Source organism: Cydia splendana, chromosome 1 (genome assembly GCF_910591565.1).
Source record: "Cydia splendana chromosome 1, ilCydSple1.2, whole genome shotgun sequence".
In the NCBI taxonomy this organism is placed as follows: Eukaryota; Metazoa; Arthropoda; class Insecta; order Lepidoptera; family Tortricidae; genus Cydia; species Cydia splendana.
In genome coordinates this window covers 27,384,485-27,410,933 of record NC_085960.1, presented here as the reverse complement: position 1 = coordinate 27,410,933, position 26,449 = coordinate 27,384,485, and the positions used below count along the sequence as shown (strand labels likewise).

Sequence of the window (26,449 nt, the reverse complement as noted above, 5' to 3'; positions counted from 1 at the left end):
AGAGTACAGTTGGCGAATCTCTCGATTACTGTAATCAGTTCTTCGCAAGAGTTGGTGAAAGGCTGGCCAACGATGTGCTTAAAACCACTAACAAAACTCAAGAGGACCTTGCGCGTGAAATGTCATCAAATGTTTCTCCGCCTCAATCTCTGTTCCTAATTGCAACCAACGAATCAGAGGTTGAGTCGATAATAAATAGCCTGAAACCAGATAGCTCTCCTGGTCTAGACGGGATCACAAACCGTCTGCTAAAGGCTATCAAAAGCTACATTATCACTCCCCTTACACACATTTTCAACCTTAGTTTGTCCGAGGGTATCTTTCCTGAGATTTGGAAAGAAGCGGCGGTCATACCGCTATATGAAGCAGGGGACAAATGTAACCCTAGCAATTACAGACCAATTTCTTTGCTCGGGGCTCTCTCAAAAATCCTAGAAAAATTGGTCAGTAAACGCTTGGTCAGTTTCCTGGAAAAATATAACATAATCTCAAATCGGCAGTTTGGCTTTCGCGAAAAAAGGTCGACTGAAGACGCAGTGGTACTCATGACAAAGTTAATATCAGGATACCTCGACAATAACGAAAGCTGCATCGGTGTCTTCCTGGACCTAACCAAGGCGTTCGACACTGTCTCAATCCCAATCCTACTAAAAAAACTAGAACTTCTAGGAGTGAGAGGGATCGCCTTGAAATGGTTTAGCAGCTATCTGTCAGGCCGAACACAGCGAGTCAAGATAGTCCAAGACATAAGTAACCATATGGAAATCGGTTTCGGAGTCCCGCAGGGTAGTGTATTGGCTCCTATATTATTTAATGTTTACATTAATGACATAGCTTCAGGCAATTTACCCAACGCTGATATAATTTGCTATGCCGACGACACGGCAATTATCTTCCACGATCGCAGCTGGACAAATGTTGCTGAAGCCGCAGAGAGAGGGCTGGGTGTTGTAGCTGACTGGCTAAAACGCAGCTTGCTTACACTCAACACTACAAAAACAAAACTCATATGTTTTCATAAAACAAAATCCTCAGCTCCTACTATTTCACCCAGTATCAAAATTCACACTTGTAACCGAACGCAATCACCAACATCTTCCTGTTCTTGCCAGCCGATCGACAGAGCTACTTCCGTAAAATATCTTGGGGTAGTAATTGACGAGAAGCTGGATTTCAAGGAGCACATAAAAACCACAGCAAATCGGGTACGCAAACTTATTTACGTTTTTAAAATTTTACGTAACTCCGCAAACAAATCATTGCTCAGAACAGTCTACATTAGCATCTGCCAATCTGTACTAGCATACTGCATAACTGCTTGGGGCGGAGCATGCAAAACCCACTTGATTTCTCTGGAGAGGGCGCAACGAGCTGTCATCAAGGTCTCCCTTCGAAAACCAATTAGATACGCTACCAAACTAGTGTACAGCGATCTGGATGTCCTCAGTGTTCGTGGTATTTTTATCCTCCGTGTGGTGTCAAGGATTCACGGAGAAGTCTTGAAGTCCTCCAACTACGACTGCATGCTACAAAAACGCACATTCAAAGTCCCAGTTCCCCCAACTGTATCAGCTTTCGCTCAACGTCTGCCTAACTTCATCCATCCGTTTGTCTACAATAAAGTCAACACTAAAATCCTCATCAAAAAATTGACTGTTAGGGAAGTTCAGAAAAAAATATCTTCATGGCTCAGCTCCCTTTCCTACGAGGACATAGAAGAACTTCTAAAAGTTGATAAATAACCACTTTTTCTTTTCAACATACACAAACACATACATTTATATATATACACACACACACACACACACATTCACTAGCAAGAATTAACTTGATTGAGTCGCACGCTGATGGATAAGTTTAAATTTTATCTAGGTTAATTTATTTTTATTATAATTTAAGATAGTTTTACAATTGTTTGTGTCTTAATTCATTTATTGTAAAAATGTAAAAATAATTTCTGTTAGTAAGTATTTCCCCTTCCTTGGCTTTAAGTTTCAATTGTATAAACTCACTTGAGTCTGGGTTACCTACGAGACAGGCTGAGCCTAGTGTAGGAACCAGAGCAACCTGATATAATATACTTCTTAGCTGAGGTACCTACACTTTGTCAATTGTACATAATTAGGATAATCTTAGCACCCCTGAAAATGTTTTTGTGTATTACCTACAATAAATTTTTGTATTTTTTTTTGTATTTGTACTTATAAGGATAATTGCCATACCCTACCAGGGTGCCATGCGACCCATTTCCATTGTGACATCTATTGTATTATACCATGGTTTGCAATAAATGATACTATACTATACTATACTAGGAAGGAATATAGCATAGATTGGACCTGGGGAGCCGACCTTTTCACCCCCCCTTTTTGGGGGGTCTGCATGGTACGATCTCCCGGCTACCGGGCCAGATCAACTTTGTTTGACCTAAGGAACAATCGTGCCAAGCGGCATCGCCTGAGACTAAAGTGCATGCTGTTCCATACATTTGTGTTCCTTACTAAACCTACTAGTAGGGCGGCGTTTGCAAGAGAAGGCTTGTGATTTCTGTCCGGCTGATGTTTAGTGCCGGATTCAAATTTAACAACTTGTTGCGGGTTTGATCTTAACTTGATATGACCTTGAAGATCGCTCACCCTGATTGGTGCATGCGAAATGAAGTGAAAGTCGAGCGTGAGATTCGCGCCAATCAAGACGATCGTCAAGGTCGTATCATAAGCATAATAAGTTCTAACCAATCTGAATCGGGTTTTCTAAAATTTGTTTGATTTAATTAGGTACTTTGTTGGATTACTGTCCTAAACCAACAACGAATGCCGGCTATGCTATTAATTAAAAAAAAAATACCACTTAGCAGATTCCATCCGTCTATCCGTCTGTTTGTCATCCCCCCTCCCCCTATCATAATCTCCGAAGAAAAAGTATGATTTTTTTACATAAGATTAACATTTATTTCTTTATTTAATCTTAATTGTACAAAAGAAAAGAATAACTGACCAAGTGCAAGTCGGACTCGCGCACGAAGGGTTAATTCCGTAGGTACTTCATACGAAAAATCACGTTTGTTGTATGGGAGCCGCACTTAAATATTAATTTTATTTCTGTTTTTAGTGTTTGTTGTTATAGTTGTTGGAGGGTGTTGGAGTGTTGGGGTGTTGGAGGGGCGGATAGGACGCAAGCGGGGAAGAGGAAAACCCAGACGCAGCTTTTTGAAGCAAGTGAAAGAAAAAGTAGGGGTTGTGTCGTATCAAAATGTCAAAGAGCTGGCGCAAGATAGGGAAAGCTGGAAGATACTCCACCGACAAGAGAATAACTCTTAAGTTAATGATGATGATGATCATGTGAAAATTTCAACTGTCTAGCTATCACGGTTCATGAGATAAGTACAACCTAATGACAGAAACACTGTAACAATATTTTTTGAAGCCTCATAGGTATTAATATATGTCGTTTCTAATATTAAGGCCATCTAGCGTTGAACGATGGTAATACTTGTTTAATACTTGCATTGATCGTATTGACGTCTGTCTGAAGGCTAATTAGTTGCTGAAAGGATCGACAGAGGACGTGAGTTAGCTCGCTATCTGCATTTTGTTAAATGAAAGGTTTTCTTTTATTAATTTACAAAAATTAAAACCTAATTAAATGTGTTATTACTGTTCTTCTTTCCTTTTTGGAAATTATTATTATCTTGTTTTTACTGAGACGAGTTTTGACAGCTGTATCTACATCGTGCGCGCAACGAAACGCAGCGGTGGAAGTATCTTCGGTTTGATCTGTCAGCTGTCATTTTCATTTCGGATGAGATGGTGTAGAAGGTCGATTCGTTTTCTTCAAAGGCCATTGTGCCTAAATAAATATTGTTTTAAATTGCGGCTTAAACCGCTTTATCGTAAGTATTTTTCTTGATCTACGTATCAAATTGTTCGAGACGTGTTCAGTCCTTATTGTTTTATTACTTATTTTCTTGGAGAATATTATGTTCTTCGTACCATAACCTCTGAAGGCCCCATGCATGGACATGAAGGCACGGATGTACAAGCCGGCTTCTTATCTACATTGGGTAAGTTGCTCAACCGTCCTTGCGAATTTTAACTCTCGTCGAGGATCGGCAAAGTCACTCATACTTATTGTTTTTAAATTATTTCCAGGGCTTTCAAGAGGAGGTTTTCGTTTACCCCTTCAGTTCCCTAGTTAGTCAAGGGCGTCGGCATGAGCGAGGATGTGCTCCAGGCCGCGCTAAGCTGGTGCTTCCTTGACGGCTTAACCAGCATGGACGTTCAGAGTCGGCTGCTGTGGCATCGGGGTGGTTGAGCTCACCACCACGCGGCCGCAGGGCCCAACTCTCGTTTCTTTTCTAACACGAGGTTAGAGTGTTCCCTATTATATATTTTACTAAGGCGTCAATGTTTAAGTTACCTTAACCACTATATAGTTTACTGAGGTCTTCCAGTTCCTTGAAACCACACAGACTCACCCCCTGTGTTCTAAATTTAAATGAAGACTGAGCTAGTTACTACAATTATTAGTTATTACCTAACCTAATCCTACCGCTAAGCTGGTGTAGCAAATTGTAAGCTTCCTTTGATTTTACCACGACGCTGAAAGAAATATACCCTTAAATACAGTAATTCTTTATTTTATTTTAAACCACTATAGGGCTCCCCGATTTACCCGTAACAGTGGCGCCCAACTTGGGGCTCTAGTGTGTTCAGGCTGGAAGACCATTATTCTATTGATTATTTCCGTATAGGTTATACATAGTTATAGCCTTGTATTCTTACAAATACTTATTAATTTATCTTAAGAGTGTTGCGGTACTGTGTACTAAAAACTAAATATTTTAATTGTACTTTGGAGGGTGTTATATAAATCTTAAGCTTTGTTGTCATAAAGGTAGTAATTTAAATAATTTCAAATAGAATGTTATGGACAGTGTATTATTTACATTACCTATTATATTGTACATTTTATCCTCATTAGTATGGTTGGCAAAATCATTGTTAAAAGGTTTGTTTAAAAATAATCAATTTACTCAGAAGTTTAGTTGTAGGAGGTTTCTTGTGTGTACAATACAGTAAGTTGGAAATATTTGTGGTATTATCTATGAAAAGGGACCTTATTGTCGATGGCGCTTACGACACTAACATCGATGAGCACTAAACGTAGTAGTTTAAAATTGGTGATTCTGGCCCATTTTAGTTATTTTGATTTCCAATTTAGCAATTAAGTTTCTTTGATTACCACCACCATATTTACAGACTTTTACAAGGATTTCATGCATTATTTTCTAGTATGTATAAGTCCTTGAACTACGTTATTGCTTGTCAGAAACACGACGGCTCATTATTTTCTCGATAGAATCTTAAGTTGAAAACATGCCTAACACTGTCTTTATTTCCTTATGTTAGAAGTACTAGGACGAAAATGTATATGAAACTTACTTCAGTCGATAGCTTTTAAGTAAATCTTCATTATTGCTTGTCCTTTTATCTATACGTTAATTTTTTCATTCATCATTTGATGAATTCAACATTTTGCCTACTAAATTACACCCTACGCGGCAATACCTTGCGCCTATTCCTCACGCCAGTACGCCCGTGACCACTGTCAGCGTCGGACCTGTGCTAGTTTAGCGGACGTTTCATAAAATGGGTAATCACAGTATAAATATGCAAATATAACACTTTAAACTCTCCCGTTTTGTACACATATTTAATTACACAAACGGGTCTACCGCGATATAATTTCATTGTTTTTACCTTTAATTCCGACGTTTCAGCTGAGTTGCACCAGCTGTGGTCACGGAAAGACTGACGTCCCAACAAATGTCAACGGAGATATTAATAAAACACCACTAAACTACCCGACGTGACGACGTCAGTCTTTCCGTGACCACAGCTGGTGCAACTCAGCTGAAACGTCGGAATTAAAGGTAAAAACAATGAAATTATATCGCGGTAGACCCGTTTGTGTAATTAATATGCAAATATGTTATACACACAACGTTTTTCAACATACTTACGAAGAAAAGCAAAATAATTCTTAAATACGGTGACATTTCAGACATTCGTCCGTCATATTGTCATTTTATAACAAGTTGGGCAGCAAAGGCACACACCCATCTAACCAATCCGGAATTCAGTCACGATTGATAAATTGTGTAAACATATTTTAAAAGGCTATAAAATTAATCAAATTGAATAATTTAGACTGGTCACATTTTTGTAAAAATCGATTTCTACTGGCAAAACATATTACTTTTTGGCAACCGTGTTTTTTAACCTAATTAGACCCCGCTGAATCCGAATTTGCCGGTTGCTTGATCGAATTCTTGACTGGAAGTGAGATATGTGATATTAAAGGTCCCTTTTTTTAGTTTTTCGTAAATAACTCGTAAACGGTGGCCAATATAAAAAAAAAATGAACTAATAATCTACACAAAATTTTCAATAAAAAAGATTCAGTACATTTTTAGCAGGGATCAATATTTAAAAAGATAATAAAGAGGGAAAGTTAATTATGTATAATAAATTCTAAGGTTCCTTGTTTTTATTTTTTCGTTAATAATTTGAAAAGTATGACTCATAGCAAAAACAAATCTTACACATAAATCATCATCATCATCATCATCTCAGCCATAAGACGTCCACTGCTGAACATAGGCCTCCCCCTTGGACCTCCATACGTGCCGGTTGGAAGCGACCCGCATCCAGCGTCTTCCGGCGACCTTAACAAGATCGTCTGTCCATCTTGTGGGTGGACGTCCTACGCTGCGCTTGCTAGTCCGTGGTCTCTACTCGAGCACATTTCGACCCCATCGGCCATCTTCTCTGCGTGCAATGTGGCCTGCCCATTGCCACTTCAGCTTGCTAATCCAGTGGGCTATGTCGGTGACTTTAGTTCGTCTACGGATCTCTTAATTTCTGATTCGATCACGTAGAGAAACTCCGAGCATAGCCCTCTCCATAGCTCGTTGAGCGACTTTGAGTTTTGAGATGAGGCCGGTAGTGAAAGACCACGTTTCGGAGCCGTAAGTCATCACTGGTAACACACATTGATTAAAGACTTTCGTCTTGAGGCACTGAGGTATGTCGGACGAAAAGACATTACGTAGTTTCCCGAACGCTGCCCAACCGAGTTGGATTCGGCGGTTGACCTCTTTTTCGAAGTTGGACCTACCTAATTGGACTACTTGTCCTAGGTAGATGTACGAGTCAACAACTTCGAGTACCGAGTTCCCAACAGAGACTGGGATGGGCACAACATTGGCATTTGACATAAGTTTCGTCTTGTCCATGTTCATTTTCAAGCCCACCCGTTGTGAAACTCGGTTGAGGTCATCGAGCATCATGCTGAGTTCCTCCATCGACTTTGCCATGACTACGATATCGTCGGCAAACCGAAGGTGAGTGATGTATTCGCCGTTGATGTTGATGCCAAGTCCTTCCCATTCCAGGAGCTTGAAGGCGTCTTCCATTACGGCAGTAAACAGTTTCGGAGAGATAACGTCTCCCTGCCTTACGCCTCTTTGCAATGGAATCGCCCTCGTGCTCTGCTCCTGTACTCGGACCGACATGGTGGCGTTATTATACAAACACTTCAACACTTCGATGTACCGATAGTCAATATGGCATCGCTGAAGAGACAAGCACCGCCCATGTTTCCACCGAATCGAAGGCTTTCTCATAGTCCACAAACGCTAAGCATAATGGCAAGTTATACTCTTCGGTCTTCTGTATAACTTGCAGCAGCGTATGGATGTGGTCTATGGTACTATAGCCTTTTCGGAAACCGGCTTGTTCGGGAGGCTGGAAGTCATCAAGTCTGTGTTCGAGACGGTTCGTGATGACCCTTGAAAACAGCTTATAGACATGGCTCAGAAGCGTGATGGGTCTGTAGTTCTTCAATAGGTTGTTATCACCTTTTTTGAAGAACAACACCACCTCGCCTCTATTCCATGTTTCAGGCGTTATGCCCTCGGACAAGGCGGAATTAAAGAGCTTCTGGAGGACTTTAAGAGCGCTCTTACAAGAAAAGTCGAAATAACGCAAAATTGATGATACTAGACGACGAAATTCAGGACTTTGTGCTCATTATTAGAAACAATGAGTACTTGTTCCAGGAAAAGCGTCTTCTTATCTTTTTAAATATCGTTGTAAATATTAGAAAAAGGACTTATTAAATTAGTAATGATTTTTTTTCTGATGGTCGTTTCCGAAAAACCCCGTAAAGCACTGAATGGCAAGCTCTTATTTGGAAATGTTGAGAAGTTTACTCTGCTAAACCTGGCTATTTTGTATTACTAATACCCTGTACTTTAGGCATATCAAACGATATTTTTCCTACACACCTTTGAGAAAGAGAAAATCAAAGTAAAACGAACTCAATTTTCTCTCCGAAACAAGTGTCAATTCCTACGAAAATCTACTTAATATCGAAGTCATTTTCATACTCAAGCAATCTGCAACGTTTGCTTATACTGTTGGTATACATTAGTGTTTATGAAATTCTACTATAATTTTTTGGCAATTTTTTGAAAACTACTCTATATTACCGATGACGCGCGCTGCGCCAGCTCAGTGCCGCGGCAGAGCTTGTAGAGGCAGGACGTGTGTCGGTCGGCTCCGCACATTTTCAACGGCGACAACGAGATTTTTTATCATTGTGTGCGGCGGGCGCCGTGTAAAACGCTATACTGTGTGCGTGTAAACCGCAACGAGAGACTTTGATCCTAGCACTGTTTTTATAGTTTTATAATGGTACAGTTTAATAAACTACCGGACAGGATTAAAAATATTTGAAACGACCTGACATTCTATATGTATTAATTTTGACTCAAGATAGTACTCAGGGTCTGATGATGGAGCCGGAAGGTGGTCACCGGTACCAATCAACCATGCAACTAAACCACTTCGTGTTTAGGCTCGTTTTATTCATCTCAACAAGATCTTTGACACAAGATAGTACTCATGGTCTGATGATGGAGCCGGAAGGTGGTCACCGGTACCAATCAACCATGCAACTAAACCACTTCGTGTTTGGGCTCGTTTGATTCGTCTCAACAAGATCTTTGACACAAGATAGTACTCAGGGTCTGATGATGGAGCCTGAAAGTGGTCACCGGTACCAATCAACCATGCAACTAAACCACTTCGTGCTTGGGCTCGTTCGATTCGTCGCAACAAGATCTTTGACAAAAGTTAGTACTCAGAGTCTGATGATGGAGCTGGACTGTGGCCACGGGTACCAGTCTACCATGTAACTGAACCACTTCGTGTTTGGGCTCGTTTGATTCGTCGCAACAAGATCTTTGACACAAGATACTACTCAGGGTCTGATGATGGAGCTCGAAGGTGGCGACGAGTACTAGTCTATCACGTAACTGAACCACTTCGTGTTTGGGCTCCGTGTTTGGGCTTCGTGTTTGGGCATCGTGTTTGGGCTTCGTGTTTAGTGTATCACCTAGTGTCAAAGATCTTGTTGAGACGAATCAAACGAGCCTAAACACGAAGTTGTTTAGTTACACGATAGACTGGTACCCGTGGCCACCTTCCAGCTCCATCATCAGACCCTGTGTATCTTCAGTGTCAAAGATCTTGTTGAGACGAATCAAACGAGCCCAAACACGAAGTGGTTTAGTTACATGATAGACTGGTACCCGTGGCCGCCTTCCAGCTCCATCATCAGACCCTGTGTATCTTCAGTGTCAAAGATCTTGTTGAGACGAATCAAACGAGCCTAATCATGTTACTACATGGTTGATTGGTATCCGTGACCACCTTAATCATCATCATTATCATCAGATCCTCAATACTAGTTCGTTTTTAAACCCTCGTTGATACAAACTTTACAACCTATAGGTACCAAATGCTATGACGAAACATGTAAATAAGCGAGTACCTATAATTTATTTCGAGTAATACTTATACCTTCATAAGTACGAGTATGGGGCTATTCATAAATTACGTCGTTTCAAATGGAAGGAGGGGGGGGGGGGGGGGGGTCTGGACATCGGATGATGGTAGTATGACGTAGGAGGAAACAGAGTCATCCGAAGCATGATTTTTGGATGATTTGAGGGGTGGGGGGGTCAAAAATCGTCAAAAATAGATGAAAAATTAATTTATGAACACTGCACACACTTACATTTGCACTGCATTTAGTATTTTCGTACTTACCAAATAACAGTTTTAGGACTTTAAAAGTTAAGCACAGTTAGTGTTGTTATGGTTGATTTCAATATGCTTCGCGAAGGATCAAGAATGTTTAATCCATCATTGTAGTGCGAGTGTGGTAGAAGGGATCGGCATACTAAGCTCGCACGGCCTGCCGCAGCGCGTAAAATACCTAAACTCGCTCAACGCCGAAATGTAATAGCGCTCTTAAGTACCGGTGTTCCACCCGCTCTCAGAAGCTCTGAAGTGATTTCGTCTTTGCCCGGCGCCTTGTTGTTCTTAAGCTGCTTCAGGGCCATCCTAATCTCGTACAGACTGATGTCCGGGATATCTTCGGTATAATGTCGGGACAGCTTGGCTCTTGGACCTCCTACCAAGCTGTCAACGGGCTTTGCGATCGAAGTGTATAACTGTCCATAGAACCTCTCGATCTCACCTAAAACCTCCGCTTTGCTCGACGCTATGCTGCCATCTTCCCGTTTCAGCTTTGTCAGCTGGCTTTGCCCAATAGACCCTTGCTTTGCTTGCGTTGCTTTGTCCTTTGCGAACACTTTGGAGCCTTGGTTTCGCTCAATAGTCTCTTTAATACGGTTAGTATTAAAGAGACGCAGATCATGTCGCAAGGACTTAGATATACGTCTATTGAGCTGCCTATATGACTCCGCGTCATCGGGAGACTGCAACTGTAGCGAGCGTCGTTCAGCCATGAGGTTTAAGGTTTGCTCGGTCAATTTCTGAGGTCTTTCTTTACGGCGGGGTCTAAAAAACTTAGACCCTACTGTGTGGACAGTTTCCACTAGCCCGTCGTTGATTTCGTCCACTGAAGCCAAGTCCTCTAGGCAAGCAAAGCAGTTAGAGAGCTCGAGTTGAAAGCTTTCGGGGTTTTGAACATGGGCTCGAGTAGGTCGGAGCGTAGACTTTATCAGGCTGGACCTTTCAAGTTTAATATTGATATTCAGTGTGCCTCTTACGATTCGGTGATCACTACCGGTCTTTACCCTGTTGATCACACATAAATAATAAACATAAAATTTCCTACAAGAAACATGTAGAATACTTTTCGCTAGGATCAATATTTAAAAAGACAAAGCAGCCGGTAAGTTAATTACAATCAATTTTAAAGTCCCTTTTTAGTTTTTTGTAAATAACTCGTAAACGGTGTCCCATAGCAAAATAGGTTTTATGAATAAATAATCTACATAAAATTTCCTGCAAAAAAAATCTGAACACTTTTCTCTAGGATCAATATTTAAAACGATATTAAAGGAAGAAAGTTCATTACAATCAATTCACATGTCACTTTTTTTAGTTTTTAGGGTCCCGTACCTCAAAAGGAAAAAACGGAACCCTTATAGGATCACTCGTGCGACTGTCTGTCTGTCTGTCCGTCTGTCACAGCCCATTTTCTTCAAAAGTACTGGACCAATTAAGTTGAAATTTGGTACACACATGTAAATTCGTGACCCAAAGACGGACATCTTACGTAAACAAATGAATTTTAAACATGGAGGCCACTTTTTAGCCAAGGGGGGTTAGTTAACATTAAGAACCTATTTTGCTATGGGCCACCGTTTACGAGTCATTTACGAAAAACTTAAAATAGGGACCTGGAAATTGATTATAATTAACTTACCCCCTTTAATACCTCATTAAATATTGATCGTAGCGAAAAAGTGTACAAAACCTTTTTTGTGGACAATTTTATGTTCAATATTTACGTATAATATTTTTTACAACTGCCCCCGTTGCAACCGTTTACGAGTTATTTACGAAAAAAAAGCGACCTGTGAACTGAATGTGATTAACTTTCTTCCTTTAATATCGTTTTAAATATGGATCCTAGAGAAAAGTGTTCAGATGTTTTTTGCAGAAAATTTTATGGAGATTATTTATTCATAAAAACCTATTGTGCTATGGGACACCGTTTACGAGTTATTTACAAAAAACTAAAAAGGGACTTTAAAATTGATTATAACTGACTTACCGGATGCTTTGTCTTTTTAAATACTGATCCTAGCGAAAAGTGTTCTACATGTTTCTTGTAGGAAATTTTATGTTTATTATTTTATTGTGTAAAATTTGTTTTTGCTATGAGTCATACTTTTCAAATTATTAACGAAAAAATAAAAACAAGGAACCTTAGAATTTATTATAATTAACTTTCCCTCTTTATTATCTTTTTAAATATTGATCCCTGCTAAAAATGTACTAAATCTTTTTTATTGAAAATGTTGTGTCGATTATTAACGTTTAACATTTTTTTTATATTGGCCACCGTTTACGAGTTATTTACGAAAAACTAAAAAAAGAGACCTTCAAAAATTGATTATAATTAACTTTCCCGCCTTAATATCTCTTTGAATATTGATCCTAGCGAACAATTGTACGGAATCTTTCTTGTAGGCAATTTTATGCAGATTACTTATGTTTAAGAAAATTTTTGCTATGCGCCACCGTTTAAGAGTTATTTACGAAAAACTAAAAAAAAGGGACCTTTAATATCAACTATCTCACTTCCAGTCAAGAATTCGATCAATCAACCGGCAATTTCGGATTCAGCGGGGTCTAATTAGGTTAAAAAACCCGGTTGCCCGGTTAATATGTTTTGCCAGTCGAAATCGATTTTTACAAAAACATGATCAGTCAAGTATACACTCATATTGTATACATATAATTAATAATTATTTAGGTACACTCACCGACCTCACCGTCTTACCTACCATTTTTAGGGTTCCCTACCCAAAGGGTAAAACGGAACCCTATTAGTAAGACTCCGCTGTCCGTTCGTTCGTCCGTCCGTCTGTCAGCAGGCTGTATCTCACGAACCGTGATAGCTAGACAGTTGAAATTTTCACAGATGATGTATTTCTGTTGCCGCTATAACAACAAATACTAAAAAGTACGGAACGTTCGGTGGGCTCAGTGGGCGAGTCCGACTCGCGCTTGTCCGGTTTTTAATTTCATTAAGTACTCATCAAAATTCGAATTTACTAATAAATCTTTTTCAATATTAATTGCCAAACTAAAAATCCCGGAACTGACGATTCAGAATACCGATGTCGTCAGAATAAGGACGTAGACGTGCTGCGCGGGAATGGTGCGGTGCGCCGCGCGGGGCGCCCGCCTGCCCGTTCTACCACTCGTCTGCTTCACCCCCTTGAAAACGTAAAACTCGAGTATAAGAGCGCCTTAAATATTCTATACACTTTTTCGCTAGGATCAATCTTCTTCTCCTTCAACCTAGCGTTTTAGCTAAGCGTCCGGTCTTCAGCATCCTCTGGTGTGAGTAGATTTTAAGTAGATTACTTATGTATCAGAACATTTTTTGGTACAGGCCACCGTTTACGAGTTATTTACAAAAAATATTAACAATTGATCATATTTAACTTTTTACCTTAAATATTTTTTTAAATACTGATCCTAGCGAAAAAGTGTATAGAATATTTAATGTAGACAATTTTACGCAGATTACTTATGTATCAGAATATTTTTGCTACAGGTCACCGTTTACGAGTTATTTATAAAAAACTACAAAGGGACCTTTAAACCCGATGACTGATAAGTTCATCAGCGTCACATAACATAAATTGACCTCCGCATTGGATAGACAGCAACATTGAATGTTCCAGTAATCAAAGAAACTTAATTGCTAAATTGGAAATCAAAATAACTAAACTGGGCCAGAATCCCCAATTTTAAACTACTACGTTTTGTGCTCATCGATGTTAGTGTCGTAAGCGCCATCGACAATAAGGTCCCTTTTCATAGATAATACCACATTTATCCTTGTTTAGTGAGTTATCAAATGTAATTATTCAGTTTTATTTATTAATTGCTAAAAGTGCTATTTAACCATACCTATTTTATTCCTTTACCGAAGTGAAGTGTAAGCAAATTATACCTAAATTTTCTTTCAAATAGTACCGCAAGCTTATCTATTCTTTTTATATTTAGTAGTTGAAGATGCATTTTGTCACCCAAGCTTTTTAACCTGTACGGCGAATACATTATGAGGAAGGCACTTGACGGCTGGGAAGGAGCTGTTGCAGTTGGAGGTCGATTGGTCAGTAACCTCAGGTATGCAGATGATACTACAGTAGTTGCGTCTAGTGAAGTGGAAATGGCGGCTCTTTTGAAGCGAATTGAGGATGAGAGCGCTAAGCTGGGCCTTAAGATAAACCATTCTAAAACTAAAATAATGGTAGTGGATAGGGCAAATATACTTCCAGTTACCGACGTACTCCGCCAGTACGAAAAAGTCAGCGAGTTTGTGTATCTTGGGTCGTTAATAACCTGCGACGGTGGCAGCACTGACGAAATACGCCATAAAGCTGGTATGGCTAAGAGTGCTATGGCTAACCTTGACAAGATCTGGAGGAACAGAGGTATGCGACGTACGACTAAGGTGCGATTGGTTCGAACTCTCGTCTTCTCGATATTTATGTACGGTGCCGAAACGAGGAGCCTGAAAAGCTGTGATGTTGCTAAGATTGACGCTTTTGAAATGTGGTGTTGGCGAAGACTGCTGCGTATACCTTGGACAGCTAGAAGAACTAACATCTCTATTTTGGAAGAACTCAGTATTACCACACGGCTCTCCAAAGCATGCCATGAACGAACCCTTAGATTTTTCGGACCAGATCACCAATGCATGATATGGAGAAGTGAAGGCAGCCTGCACCGTGCAGTCCACTTGACTTATGACCGCAATCAATGGAGACATGTTGCATGTGGTCGCGATCCTCAGCATTGAGGGAACGAGGAAGAAGAAGAGTTGAAGATGAATTTGTCTTTTTGATGTGAATGATGTACAGTCAGCTGTTTTTTATGTTGTACTAAACTTACTGTTTGTTCTGGAAGGAGGTTAGTTTAAAATTAAATAATATTACTTACTATAGATGTGTAGGAGAATAATTAAGTACAGTCAGCCACATTATTGGTGCTGTTTTTACCTAAAATATTTTAGTACTAACTTAATGATAGTGAATTGCGGTTTTGTAAATGGTAGCACAAGATATTAATATTAAATATGTAGTACTTTTGGAACCTTAACACAGTAAGTTAAACATGTGAAGAGCATACAGTGTGATTAAAAAAAATTGACATCCATTTAAGTTTTGAATAACTGGTTGACCTTTTAGTTCTTTTATCGTTTAACTTAAACAATAACAATAACCGGGTTCATTTCTTTGAGGGTTATCTTTAACATGAGTCTTATTGTAGTGATATTGGAGTTGTTTCGTACGGGAGTTATGTTTATTACCTACTTTTCCTTATCTATTATCTCGACTTAAATCGACTTAATTCCTTATTGTTGTTACTTTAGTTGGAGTAAATATTTACTTATTAGTTTACTATCGGTGATTGCGCGGGTTTTTTGTTATTGATGTTCGGTAGGAGTTTTTTTTTGTGTTGCGTGCAGGAGTTTATGTACGTAGTGTCCGGAGGGTAAAATTACCTTTCTTTCGATCGTATCTGAGCAAACGTAACTCAGGCACTTGGTTTGTTTGAGTGGTGGGTGGAGAGGACGATTTAAAAGTCTATTCGTATGTTTTACCGGGGTGCTGGCGCTTAAAATCAGCATTCCAAACGGCACTGGCTGGTCGGGTTTTAGGCGGATTTTAAACCGTCAAGCTCTTAATAAGAGAGTGTCGTATTCCTTGTTAACGCTTTGCGGTATGACTTAAATCATATGCGTGAACGTTAATGTTGATGTAAGGGGGTTGTTCTGTGGTAGACGCCTTAAAGCGTTATCCGCAACCATCGGATTTTTGTGTGTTAGACTGACAGACTTGCATTGCCTGAAATGGAGTCTGCATGTACAGTCGACTTCCTTGTGTCTCGTGTTGTTTCGAACGTTACCGTCTGCCTGTCGTTCAGACACAGCTGGTTAACGTATCGTTGTTATTGTCTTATAGGAGTCATTCCATATGAAAACGTCCGAAATGAATTATTTTGTGTCGCCGCATGATCACGGACTTTAATGAAAAAAATTGAGGGTGTACTATGAGACATTTAATAACAAAAACCGTTGTCGAGAATTTTTTTAATACTTTGTTTTCCATCAGCACCCATCGGAAGTTTGAAATGGTGTAATTTTCCTACTCCCGCAAACTATGGTAAAACTTTGTTTAGAAGTAATGTATAAAAGTGATGTTTATTTAATATTATGTTTTAATAAACGTAGTATTCGTTGTGCATTATATCATTTACTCCAAACACCTCAGCATAAATTACCGAGTCACTAAAGTTTAGTTAAAATTTGCTCATTTTCGTCATTTTCGGTTTTAAATTCTGACTATTGTATTGGACCTGAGAATATAATTTTAATATATCTTCAAAAACACGAAAAATCAAACTAATGTCATCGACTTTAGGTATCAAAATGTATTCACTCGAAATGGGTCCACTTTGATCCCAAAAAAAATGTTTAAGTGAAATTAAAAAAATTAATTTATGTTCAAAAAATAGACTATATTCTCAAGTATACATCTCAATTTAATTTTATAGTGTTGTTTTTGCTACGTTATGATATACGATTTTTTGAAAATCGTGAAATATGCAAATTCAGATTACTTAGTAAAAGTGTCTTAAACCCATAAAACTGCACGTAAATAAGAATTGTTTCTTAATTAAATGAAAAACATCACTATAAGAAAGAAATATATTTATATAAAAATTACTATGTCTTGCTTAATTCCTACTTCTACGTTTGGATTTCTGTTTCCTAACTGTCACAACTTCAAAAATTTGTGATGTTGAATATCTACGAGCTTTTAAAGTGTCGAAAGTAAGACGTTCGAAATTATGGTGCGATCTCTTATTTTTAATTGTGTGTAAATTCTCGAATCTCTCTGTTAAGCTCGATTCTGCAGCTTCGACATCTGCTCTTGAAACAAAAAAGAATTGTATGCCGGGAATCCGCTCCGTACAAAAGTCGAACATTGCTTGAGGGGTTAATATGTGACTTCCCGCTGTTCTAAATATGCAAACTAGCTTTTCGAATAATTATTCTTATGGTACCTCCTGACTCCTGTACTGTATATACTGAGGTCTTCCAGTTCCTTGAAACCACATACTCACCCCCATTTAAATGAAGACTGAGCTAGTTACTACAATTATTAGTTATTACCTAACCTAATCCTACCGCTAAGCTGGTGATGTAGCAAATTGTAAGCTTCCTTTGAGTTTACCACGACGGTGAAAGAAATATAATACCCTCAAATACAGTAATTCTTTATTTTATTTTAAACCACTATAGGGCTCCCCGATTTACCCGTAACAACACGGACAGTGGAGTCTTAATAAATAGGGTCCCATTTTTACCCTTTGGGTACGGAACCCTAAAAATGTGGTGCTGTCGTATTGATGTGACACGAGTTATACTAAATAATGGTGACTCTTAATTGAGACAGCCTAGCTAGACACATAAATGTAATCTTACTTCTTCTGCCACGCAACGACAGGATCGGAGTCGAGGTCCCTCGAGGTGAGCCTGAAGGCGGCGCGGCGGTCCTCGACGGCGGGGTGCGGCGTGAGCACGAGCCAGCCCACGTGCGCGAACCAGAAGCCACGCCGGATGTCGTGCGGGTCCGCCGCCGTCTCCGTGTACTTGTGGTGCACGCGGTGGTCCAACGCCCACGTGTAGATGTCACGCTGAAAGAAACACCAACGCTTTAGCTTTCACTTGACAGTGCTTTAGAGATACAGTATTCTCTTGGATTCGTTCCGCGAGACATTAAAATTTTAAAGTAGGTACATATTTTGTTATGGTAGGATATTAACATTTTGTAGTATCCTGGCTCGCTGCCAACCCCTTGGCACGTCACGCGAAACCGGGACACACAGACTGCTCGAGACACCGGAGCATCAAATATATAATAGGACTGGAGTGTAGTATATAGGGTTAGCATTAGCAGTCAGGATGGTAGGAGGGACAGGAAATGTTCAGCCGACCCGAACACAAGGCATCGTGAAGTCAGCATTGGGTAGATAATTAGATATATATGTACATACTTAGTGCGTAATAAATACCTACCAGGTGTGTGGCTATGTGATTAGAAACTATTTGTATAGTGCCGAGTATCACGGTTGAGTGAGTTCTTCCACATATATATCGGGTATCCCTCTTTCTTCCTATACCACTCTTTGTTTTTCAGAGCTATTGTGATGGAGGTGAGGTTATTTACATCTGAGCACGTGCTATGAGCGTTTTTACATTGTCCGATTCGATATTGGATGTATAATGTATATAGTAGGTATATCCTACATCCGCGTAGTCAGGCCGCGGCGCGGGGGCGCGCCCGGGCGCACACTACAACAAGCATTATGACTACACATACGTACACAAACAAATATTATCCATAGCTCCATAGCTGAATTTATCGGAAGCGCCTTTCCGATATCGGATGTCGGAAGGTGCCTATGACAAAAACAGCCGCAGGAGAGTGCCATTGGCATTAAGTCCGCCTTTATTGCGTTATTTATCATTTTTTTAGTAATGAGTAATGATTTATTCAATGCATGCACAAATACAGAGAAACACATCGGGGGGCACGGCAGTGCCCCCGCCAAGTCGAGCGCGAAGCAAACACTGCCGTACCATCCTTTACTGGAACCATTTCGCCGCATTTTCAGACGGCAGTGCCCCCGCCAAGTCGAGCGCGAAGCAAACACTGCCGTACCATCCTTTACTGGAACCATTTCGCCGCATTTTCAGGCCCCTATTTGAGAACCTCTGGATAAGACCAGAACCCAGAAATTTTCGTCATCTAGTAGGCTATAATCACATAATTAAAATCCAAAATTTCAAGTCTGTAGGTCATTTAGTTCCGAAGTTAAGCGAAAGCAAAGTTTCGCATTTATGACACTCACTCACTCACTCACTCATGATCATCAGAATAGAACTAGTACTTCCCATAAACTCAGAGAGCTGAAATTTGGTACAGAGTTAGGGTTTAATGGCCACATAAAGGGAAAACTATAAAAACTAGGATTATCGAAGATCTGGAGTACCTGGTGACTGCCCAACAAACAATTAGGCGACACTTAGCACTTATTTTATCACCTAAAGACATATAACGGCTGGAGAATAGCTATATACTCTAAGCTTACAGGCTCTGGTGACATCAAGGTCTTTAAGAAGTCCATGTATAGCTTTAAGATCCACAGTAGCCGTTTTGGCCGCTATAATGGATCTTAAGCAGCTAGTGTTATAGCTCAAAGTGAATTCTACCACCTTAACATCTATATGAGTAATAAGCCGCTGCAATTTTCACTTAAGGTTCTAAACAGGCGATAAAAACTCTTTTATAGCTCCGTTACTCGCAATCGCTTCTTAACTCTCTTGTCTCACTTACAGTCGAAAAGAGAAGTTATGAGTCACTTTTATAGATCATGTAGTCGCAGACGGGCGTTATTCAATACCTTAGTACATCTTATAGTGTTATTAGAGTCTTACTTACAACCTAAGCCTATAGCGCCATGTTAATATGACCGATGAATCAATAAGCAAAACAAAAACTGTTAATTAGAACGTAAATACTTAATAAAAATCGATAATTTTACTCAATATAGACATAATGTTAGTACTGTTGTATTTAAAACCGGACTTCACGTATATTGTGTAATTTTGCGAAAATTAAATACGGTGGACCACAATTTAAAAAATATTATATTCAGATAAATATGCAAAGGATCAGAGGCCCTTTAAAATTTTGTTAGTAATACATATAGTTATTGACAGTGTAATTAATTTCGCCATCATAAATCCGCAGATAACACCGGCATCGGTGAACTAAAATAATTATTTGCTTTTATTTATCCGCCATTACATTTCACTTCAAGCTGTCACAGTGCAAGCTTACAAATAATAATACAAAATGGAAACATCTGCAACCAAAGCAGTCAGGGCTAAGGAAAAAATGTACAATTACCTTCTTGAGTGTTACAAATATTGACTTTAAATGCTAATATACCATCTAAAGCTGAAAGTATCATCTATATAGCTCTACACTACTACTCAAACAGTTAGTAGTCGCTTATTTGGCACCCTTTTAAATCCTAAGTTGTTAATCAACGCTATTACAGCACTACTTTAGCGCTCTTCTACTACAACAGTTTGTAGTCACCTATATGCAACCCATATAGCTCCTAAAGAATTAATTAACACTATTGTAGCTCCACTATACCGCTCTTATGTCTCTTTTTTTATCCCCTAACCCTACTGTAGCACTGTTATAAATCTTACGGTGATAAAATTTGTGCCCAATCCGGGGTTAAAACGGGGTTATAGCCGGCTATAACTCCTATTTTTAGAGTACTAACAACACCTAAAGAGTAAATAGGCGCTTATATAAATCTCTTGTAACCCTTAAATTTAGCGCCTAATGTTAGTTGGGTGGTGACCCTGATTAGAAAACACAAGAGCCCAACCAAACTATTAGAGATCGACATACCGCCTTTATAAAAAATATTCAACTTGGTGGGCCGCTTCATTTGATGTCAAAAATCGAAGGTCTGAAGTATTTGATGAAGAACCCTCAGCTGGTCTCAGCTGTATTAGAGATATGGTAATGCCCCCTTCTACTATTGGTACATAAAAAAATCGACTGTCATTGCAAAAATCCAGCGTAGTGGGACACATCTTCTAATTTAATCTAGCCTATAGCGTCCCACTGCTGGGCGAATGCCATAAATCAATATGCCCACGTTTCTACAAAAAGAAGTGAAATCCCACCAAAAACATTCTGTAAAAAACTAGCCAAGTCTCGATGGAGCTGCTTGTTTATCTCTAAAAAGTAATGAAATCTAGACAAAGTCGTGCCAAGTCTAAGGTTCCTTACTGCGATTTCTTTATTATTATAGTTAATGTTGTGTGACTTGGCCGTTGAAGGGTACACAAGGGTACAAAACCAGGTGCTCCATGACACCAAACAAACAGTATAAAAAAATTTATTTCCAGTACAGACGGACTTCTAATCATTGATAGAAGTCCGTCTGTACGTCTATTTTATGTTAGATCGATGGTCGATTTGACGCTCCAAAAAGAAGTGTTTGTTTCAGGCTCGCCTATACATAACTATTATTGAAATACGCAGCTTTATCAAGCCTACAATTGACTGGTTATTGAATCAACGTTTTCCAAGTGGCAATTTTCCATCGTCAATGGGTAGCGGTTCTGGCGACAGATTGGTGCAATGGTGTCATGGGGCACCTGGTTTTGTACCCGTGTGTACCCTTCAACGGCCAAGTCACACAACATTAACTATAATATATAATAAAGAAATCGCAGTAAGGAACCTTAGACTTGGCACGACTTTGTCTAGATTTCATTACTTTTTAGAGATAATCAAGCAGCTCCATCGAGACTTGGCTAGTTTTTTACAGAATGTTTTTGGTGGGATATAACTTACATTATAGGTACTTCCTTCGGACTTCCGTCGGATCGGACAATGTGAAAGCGCTCTAAGGCGGGCTCTGTTAGCTTTGGACGATTACGTTTATCCGGTGCGTCATGGCAGGTGACACGACCATTTAGTACATTGCAAACCAAACTATTTAGTCATTTGACCATGAAAATATTTGCAAAACATTCAATCACCTCAATACCATCGCCCACACTGTTAACTGTACATCGGTGGACCTTGTGCCTTTTGTAATAAGGTCCACCGATGTACAGTTAGGAGTGTTGCTGTTTGTACGTTGAAATTCGTCAAACGATATTTAAATTGCAGGCTGAGCTGTGTACTAGACATACGTACTTATACAAGTTATACATTATACACTACAAAACGTAACCCTCTTTCAGCAGTCGATGTAAAAATGCAATTTGAAATGAAAATTCTTTGAGGAAATAGCTGAATATCTAGTTGGTTTTAAAATTAAAACATAAAATTGCTTAACGCCATTTTCTTAGGCGAAGTATCTTCAACGTAGGTATTTTCAAAATTTACAGAGCCTCTTATGAGTCTTAAGAAGAATTGCAATAGGTACACTTCAGTTATTGCTGCAGCCTTATAGCGTATTAAGATTAAGTGCACTTTGTTGCAAAATAAGCTGATTATTTTATTATATCATGTCCAAACTGAAGTAAACTAATATTCCAGCATTTTCTGTTAAAACTAGTAAAGACTCCATAGATCACTTATCGACTAGACTATATTATGTTTCTGCCAAAAAATATTTTTGAAAGACACTCTTAATTATCGCTGACTATTATACTCGTACTTAATGCCCCCAAAAAAATTTAATCGTCAAAACGAATAATCATGAGACCACTCTTGAGAGTGCTACCAGTACCAGTAGACCAAGAAGTTCCACTACCCATGTTCTGGCTCCATCACCAGATTATATTGTACTACAAGTTTTGTACAAGTGAAGTTAATATAAGTGTGTTAATAATAAAGATCACAGTAGACAAGACACTAGCAAAGCGTTTGACGAACTTTATATGGAATATAGATACGGTATTTTTTCGTAAAAATCGATCCCCCCTTTCAAATGTAGCCTATGTCCCCCGCGTTGTAAAAACGAATCGATTGACCCCTTAACCTCATCCACGAAGGTGATTACTTACAGCTATTTTACGGATTTTTACTTTTTACATTCATTCATTGGTCAAATATTTATTGCCTTCATTGGTTTCAAAACCTAGAGGGATACACGTCCAGCCAGCGTATTATGGATGGCTTTATCCATCTTTATCCACGTGATAAATAACTGCGCCGCGGGATAGCATATTATGTGACGGACACCGTTTTATCGCGCTGTCACGTAGACAAGAATGACCATCATATCCTTCGAGCAACACCGGCTTCCGACACATCGGAAGGGAGGGGCCCAAACGATATCTTACCGTACAAATCTTTCTGCCAATTTTTGCGGGGGGAAAGGTGCACACAGTCGCACTTCTCACACACTTACATACAAAATCCTATCTGTAATGACGACACAAATACATAGATAATGACACACGTCAAAGACAAATATTGCAAACCTCGATCTCTTTTTGTGTACGGACGAGTCACAAGTGTCACAACACGCACACTAACACATTTTCGTCGAAGTATTTTATTGTATTCTGACAGATGAGAAGTCGGATTTGTCGCTCGACCGATCCGCAATTTGTACTGGGCGAGCAAAATCGATAAAGCCAACAATTACATGAGACTAAAATATAAAAATGCATTTTATGACATGTCAGAATATAATAATTATGATTTAATCGTAACTTAATTTAATATTTTATTTATTTGAATTGTATTGATAATTTTTATATTGTTTTATTTTATTTTAATGAATTGTAATTTAATTGAAATTGACCTAATTAATTAATAACCCTTTTGACATGTAAAGTTTGTAATTTTATGAATAAATGAATATGAATATGAATACATAATAATTGTGTTTAAATTTAATTAAACGTATGATATGTAAAAAAATATTACATGTGAAATGTAACACCTTCTTTTTGTAAATTTGGTGTCTCCGACCTCTCTTTACGATAAAAAACCGAGCAATTAGGCATTTTTTCTGCTGCTGTGTTCACGCGCGCGTCTGGACTCGGTCTAGTGAAAAATCCGAGCGCAACTAGTTCTATTACCCGCGCTAGATCAGTTGATCTTGTACCTAGGCAGAGGGGAAATAGTGCGAATGCCGCCTCCCTTCCGTGTTGCTCGAAGATCATATCCGTACAGATGTATCCGCCAGATCTATCTGGTAGGTGTGTCAAGCCAAACAGGTGTCAGGTGGACTTTAGGTATTAGGTAAGGTACATTGACAGTTGTGTCCGGCGAACTCATCTGTACGTATATCCCTAGGTATATGTCAATGTAGGGTATTTGACTAGGTATATTAAAAATAAATTATTTTACACCATACAATAAATTAAGCACCAGAAGATTAATAGAGAAACGTAGACAGCAGTTATTTATAGATACAATTTCTATTTTAAAACCCGTATAAAACGATAAAGAGTAGGTCATTTGATCGTGACGTCACATGCTAGTGGATATTATGGATTCCATAGTAGCAAATCGTTTTGACAGTTCGAAAAAAGTTACTAATTTGATTAATAGTAGTCAAATGAGTCGCTTAATTTCAAACTCTGGTAAATCCATCTGTCAGGTTATGCGATTTTGGTATTAAGAAAAGGTAATAAGGTATATTTGCTGAGAGGGTCGAATGGACTTAAAGCCTGGCCAGGAATATATGATCATTGTCAAGAGGGCGCTATTATTCTCATTTATATGGCAACAGTTCAGTATAGTCTGAACAATGTGGATTGGAAACTCGTTATTTTGACTTACATACTTTTATTCACTCTAATCATAATCAGAATCCAAATATTCGGTGTTCACATTTTTTTATTGTCAGTTTTTAACGTATAAAATTCATGTATTTTCTTACGTGTCACACATAGGTCAAAATTACCTTACAGGGTCTGCTACATTGTCAATGAACAAAATGTATCGTCTACAAAGCCCATAGCAAAGAGAATAGAGTGTATAGAGAGTTATTGTCATAGTAAATTTTGTAGTCACTGTAAATTTATTGCCATCTATCGACACAATATTAAAACTAAAAATGTATGTATGTTAGGTATATCTTAGCCCATCGTAAATATTTTTAAACACATCTTTGTTACTGTACTTACTGTACTTAAGTATTTCCTCGCTTGTATAACATAACACTACAATAACCAAGTCGTAAAAACCAGACTATAATGACATTTTGATTTGTTTACCTGTCAGCTCTGATGTTAATTTGGAAATGTTTCGTAGCGAAATAGTGTAATTTCCCGAACAGTTCTTTTCCAGCAGTTTATTATTTACATTATTTACAATGTTTCGCTCTTGATTATGTATAGTTTTGGCCATTTTTTTGTCATTTGTTATTTAATATTCAACACTTAAATTGTATTATTCAAGTAAACCGCCACAATGACACTGACAACAGTGACAACCTATCATTAAAATTATTGCCAGTGTAAGAAATTAGTTCCAATGAAATTCCGCAACATGGCGCATGATCATATATTTTTGTCAGGCTTTACCCGAGTTTGAAGTTAAGCGACACGAATACTCTATTGTTGCCAAGTCAATACAGGCGTTTTGAACGACGATCGAAGCACTGCTTGATAAATAGTCTGTCAAGGCTGCTACCTCATTCACAAAACGTTTTATTACAACCGCCAACTCATGCAGTTTATTTTGACCTCTAACGACAGAACAACAAGGCATAATCGGAGCTCACAATCAAAGTGGTCCACCTGTGTTAACAGTCTCGGTGTTGTGAAGAACCCCTAGGTCAAAAAGATCAATTGACTCTAGTTGTGGTAGACAATGCAAATTATTACTTCATTTTGTTCAATTGTTTGAAATAAATACCTACTGTGTTTATTTGTGTGGTGAGTCCATTTTGGGTTGATGATATTACGGAGTAGCCATTATATTTTTTTACACATTATTTTCTTAAGTGGGTAAAATTACTAACACGAACAGTTTGAGTACCTAAGTAAATAATAATGTTAATTTTATGAGTTTTGTGACCGTTTTCAAACTATCAAAGTAACCCTAATTCCTAAAGTCGCCCCATTTTACGGTACGTAAACTAATGAAGTCATTAGGGTTACAATGAAGAAATGTATCTCAGCAGAAATGTGTATGATATCCTATTATTAGAAATGATGTGACAAAGAATTTAGACTGTAGGTACAGAACAAAGGAATTAAAACTAAAAGTAGACCCTAATGGTCTTATGTTAAGATCGTTACGGTAATCTTAGTTTTTAAGACTTTCTACTATAACTTACTAAAATACTGTTTATTGTTAAACATTGTCATAAGTGCTTGTTTATTGCGTAACGTGTAAATACTTTAAGTTAGCTATTTATAAGTTGTCTTGTAAGTGAAATGTCCGTAATATCATAGACAATAAAGTTCTTTAAACCGAAAGGAGACATATAACAATGGGCCAACATCTAAAGAAATTAAAGTATATAATGGTAACATAACAGGTTATAATCAAGAGAATTGCTAATAACAGAATCGGCACGTGACAGGTACCTATAAAATAAGCGATTTTGCTCAAAGGGGTTCATGTAACCTGAAATCGTTTATTTTATTCCTTGTTACAAAACGACCTTTTGGCTCATAGTTCGCAAATCTCGTTTTTTATATACCTATTTAAGTTGTAACAAAATATTTAGTGTTATGTAAACATTTCTTTCAGTGTAATATAAATTCCAAAACATTTAGCCAAATGGCGGAT

The 26,449-nt window shown here is 38.5% G+C and overlaps 1 protein-coding gene across 1 annotated transcript in view; it reads right to left on the bottom strand.

The window, feature by feature from the left end:
• LOC134797588 (acyl-CoA Delta-9 desaturase) overlaps positions 1-26,449 on the bottom strand; it is a 57,460-nt gene that overhangs the window by 9,780 nt on the left and 21,231 nt on the right. The window contains exon 4 of the mRNA XM_063769877.1: positions 17,623-17,834. Within this exon, the coding sequence (XP_063625947.1) occupies positions 17,623-17,834 (212 nt within the window). The remainder of the gene's footprint in view (positions 1-17,622; positions 17,835-26,449) is intronic.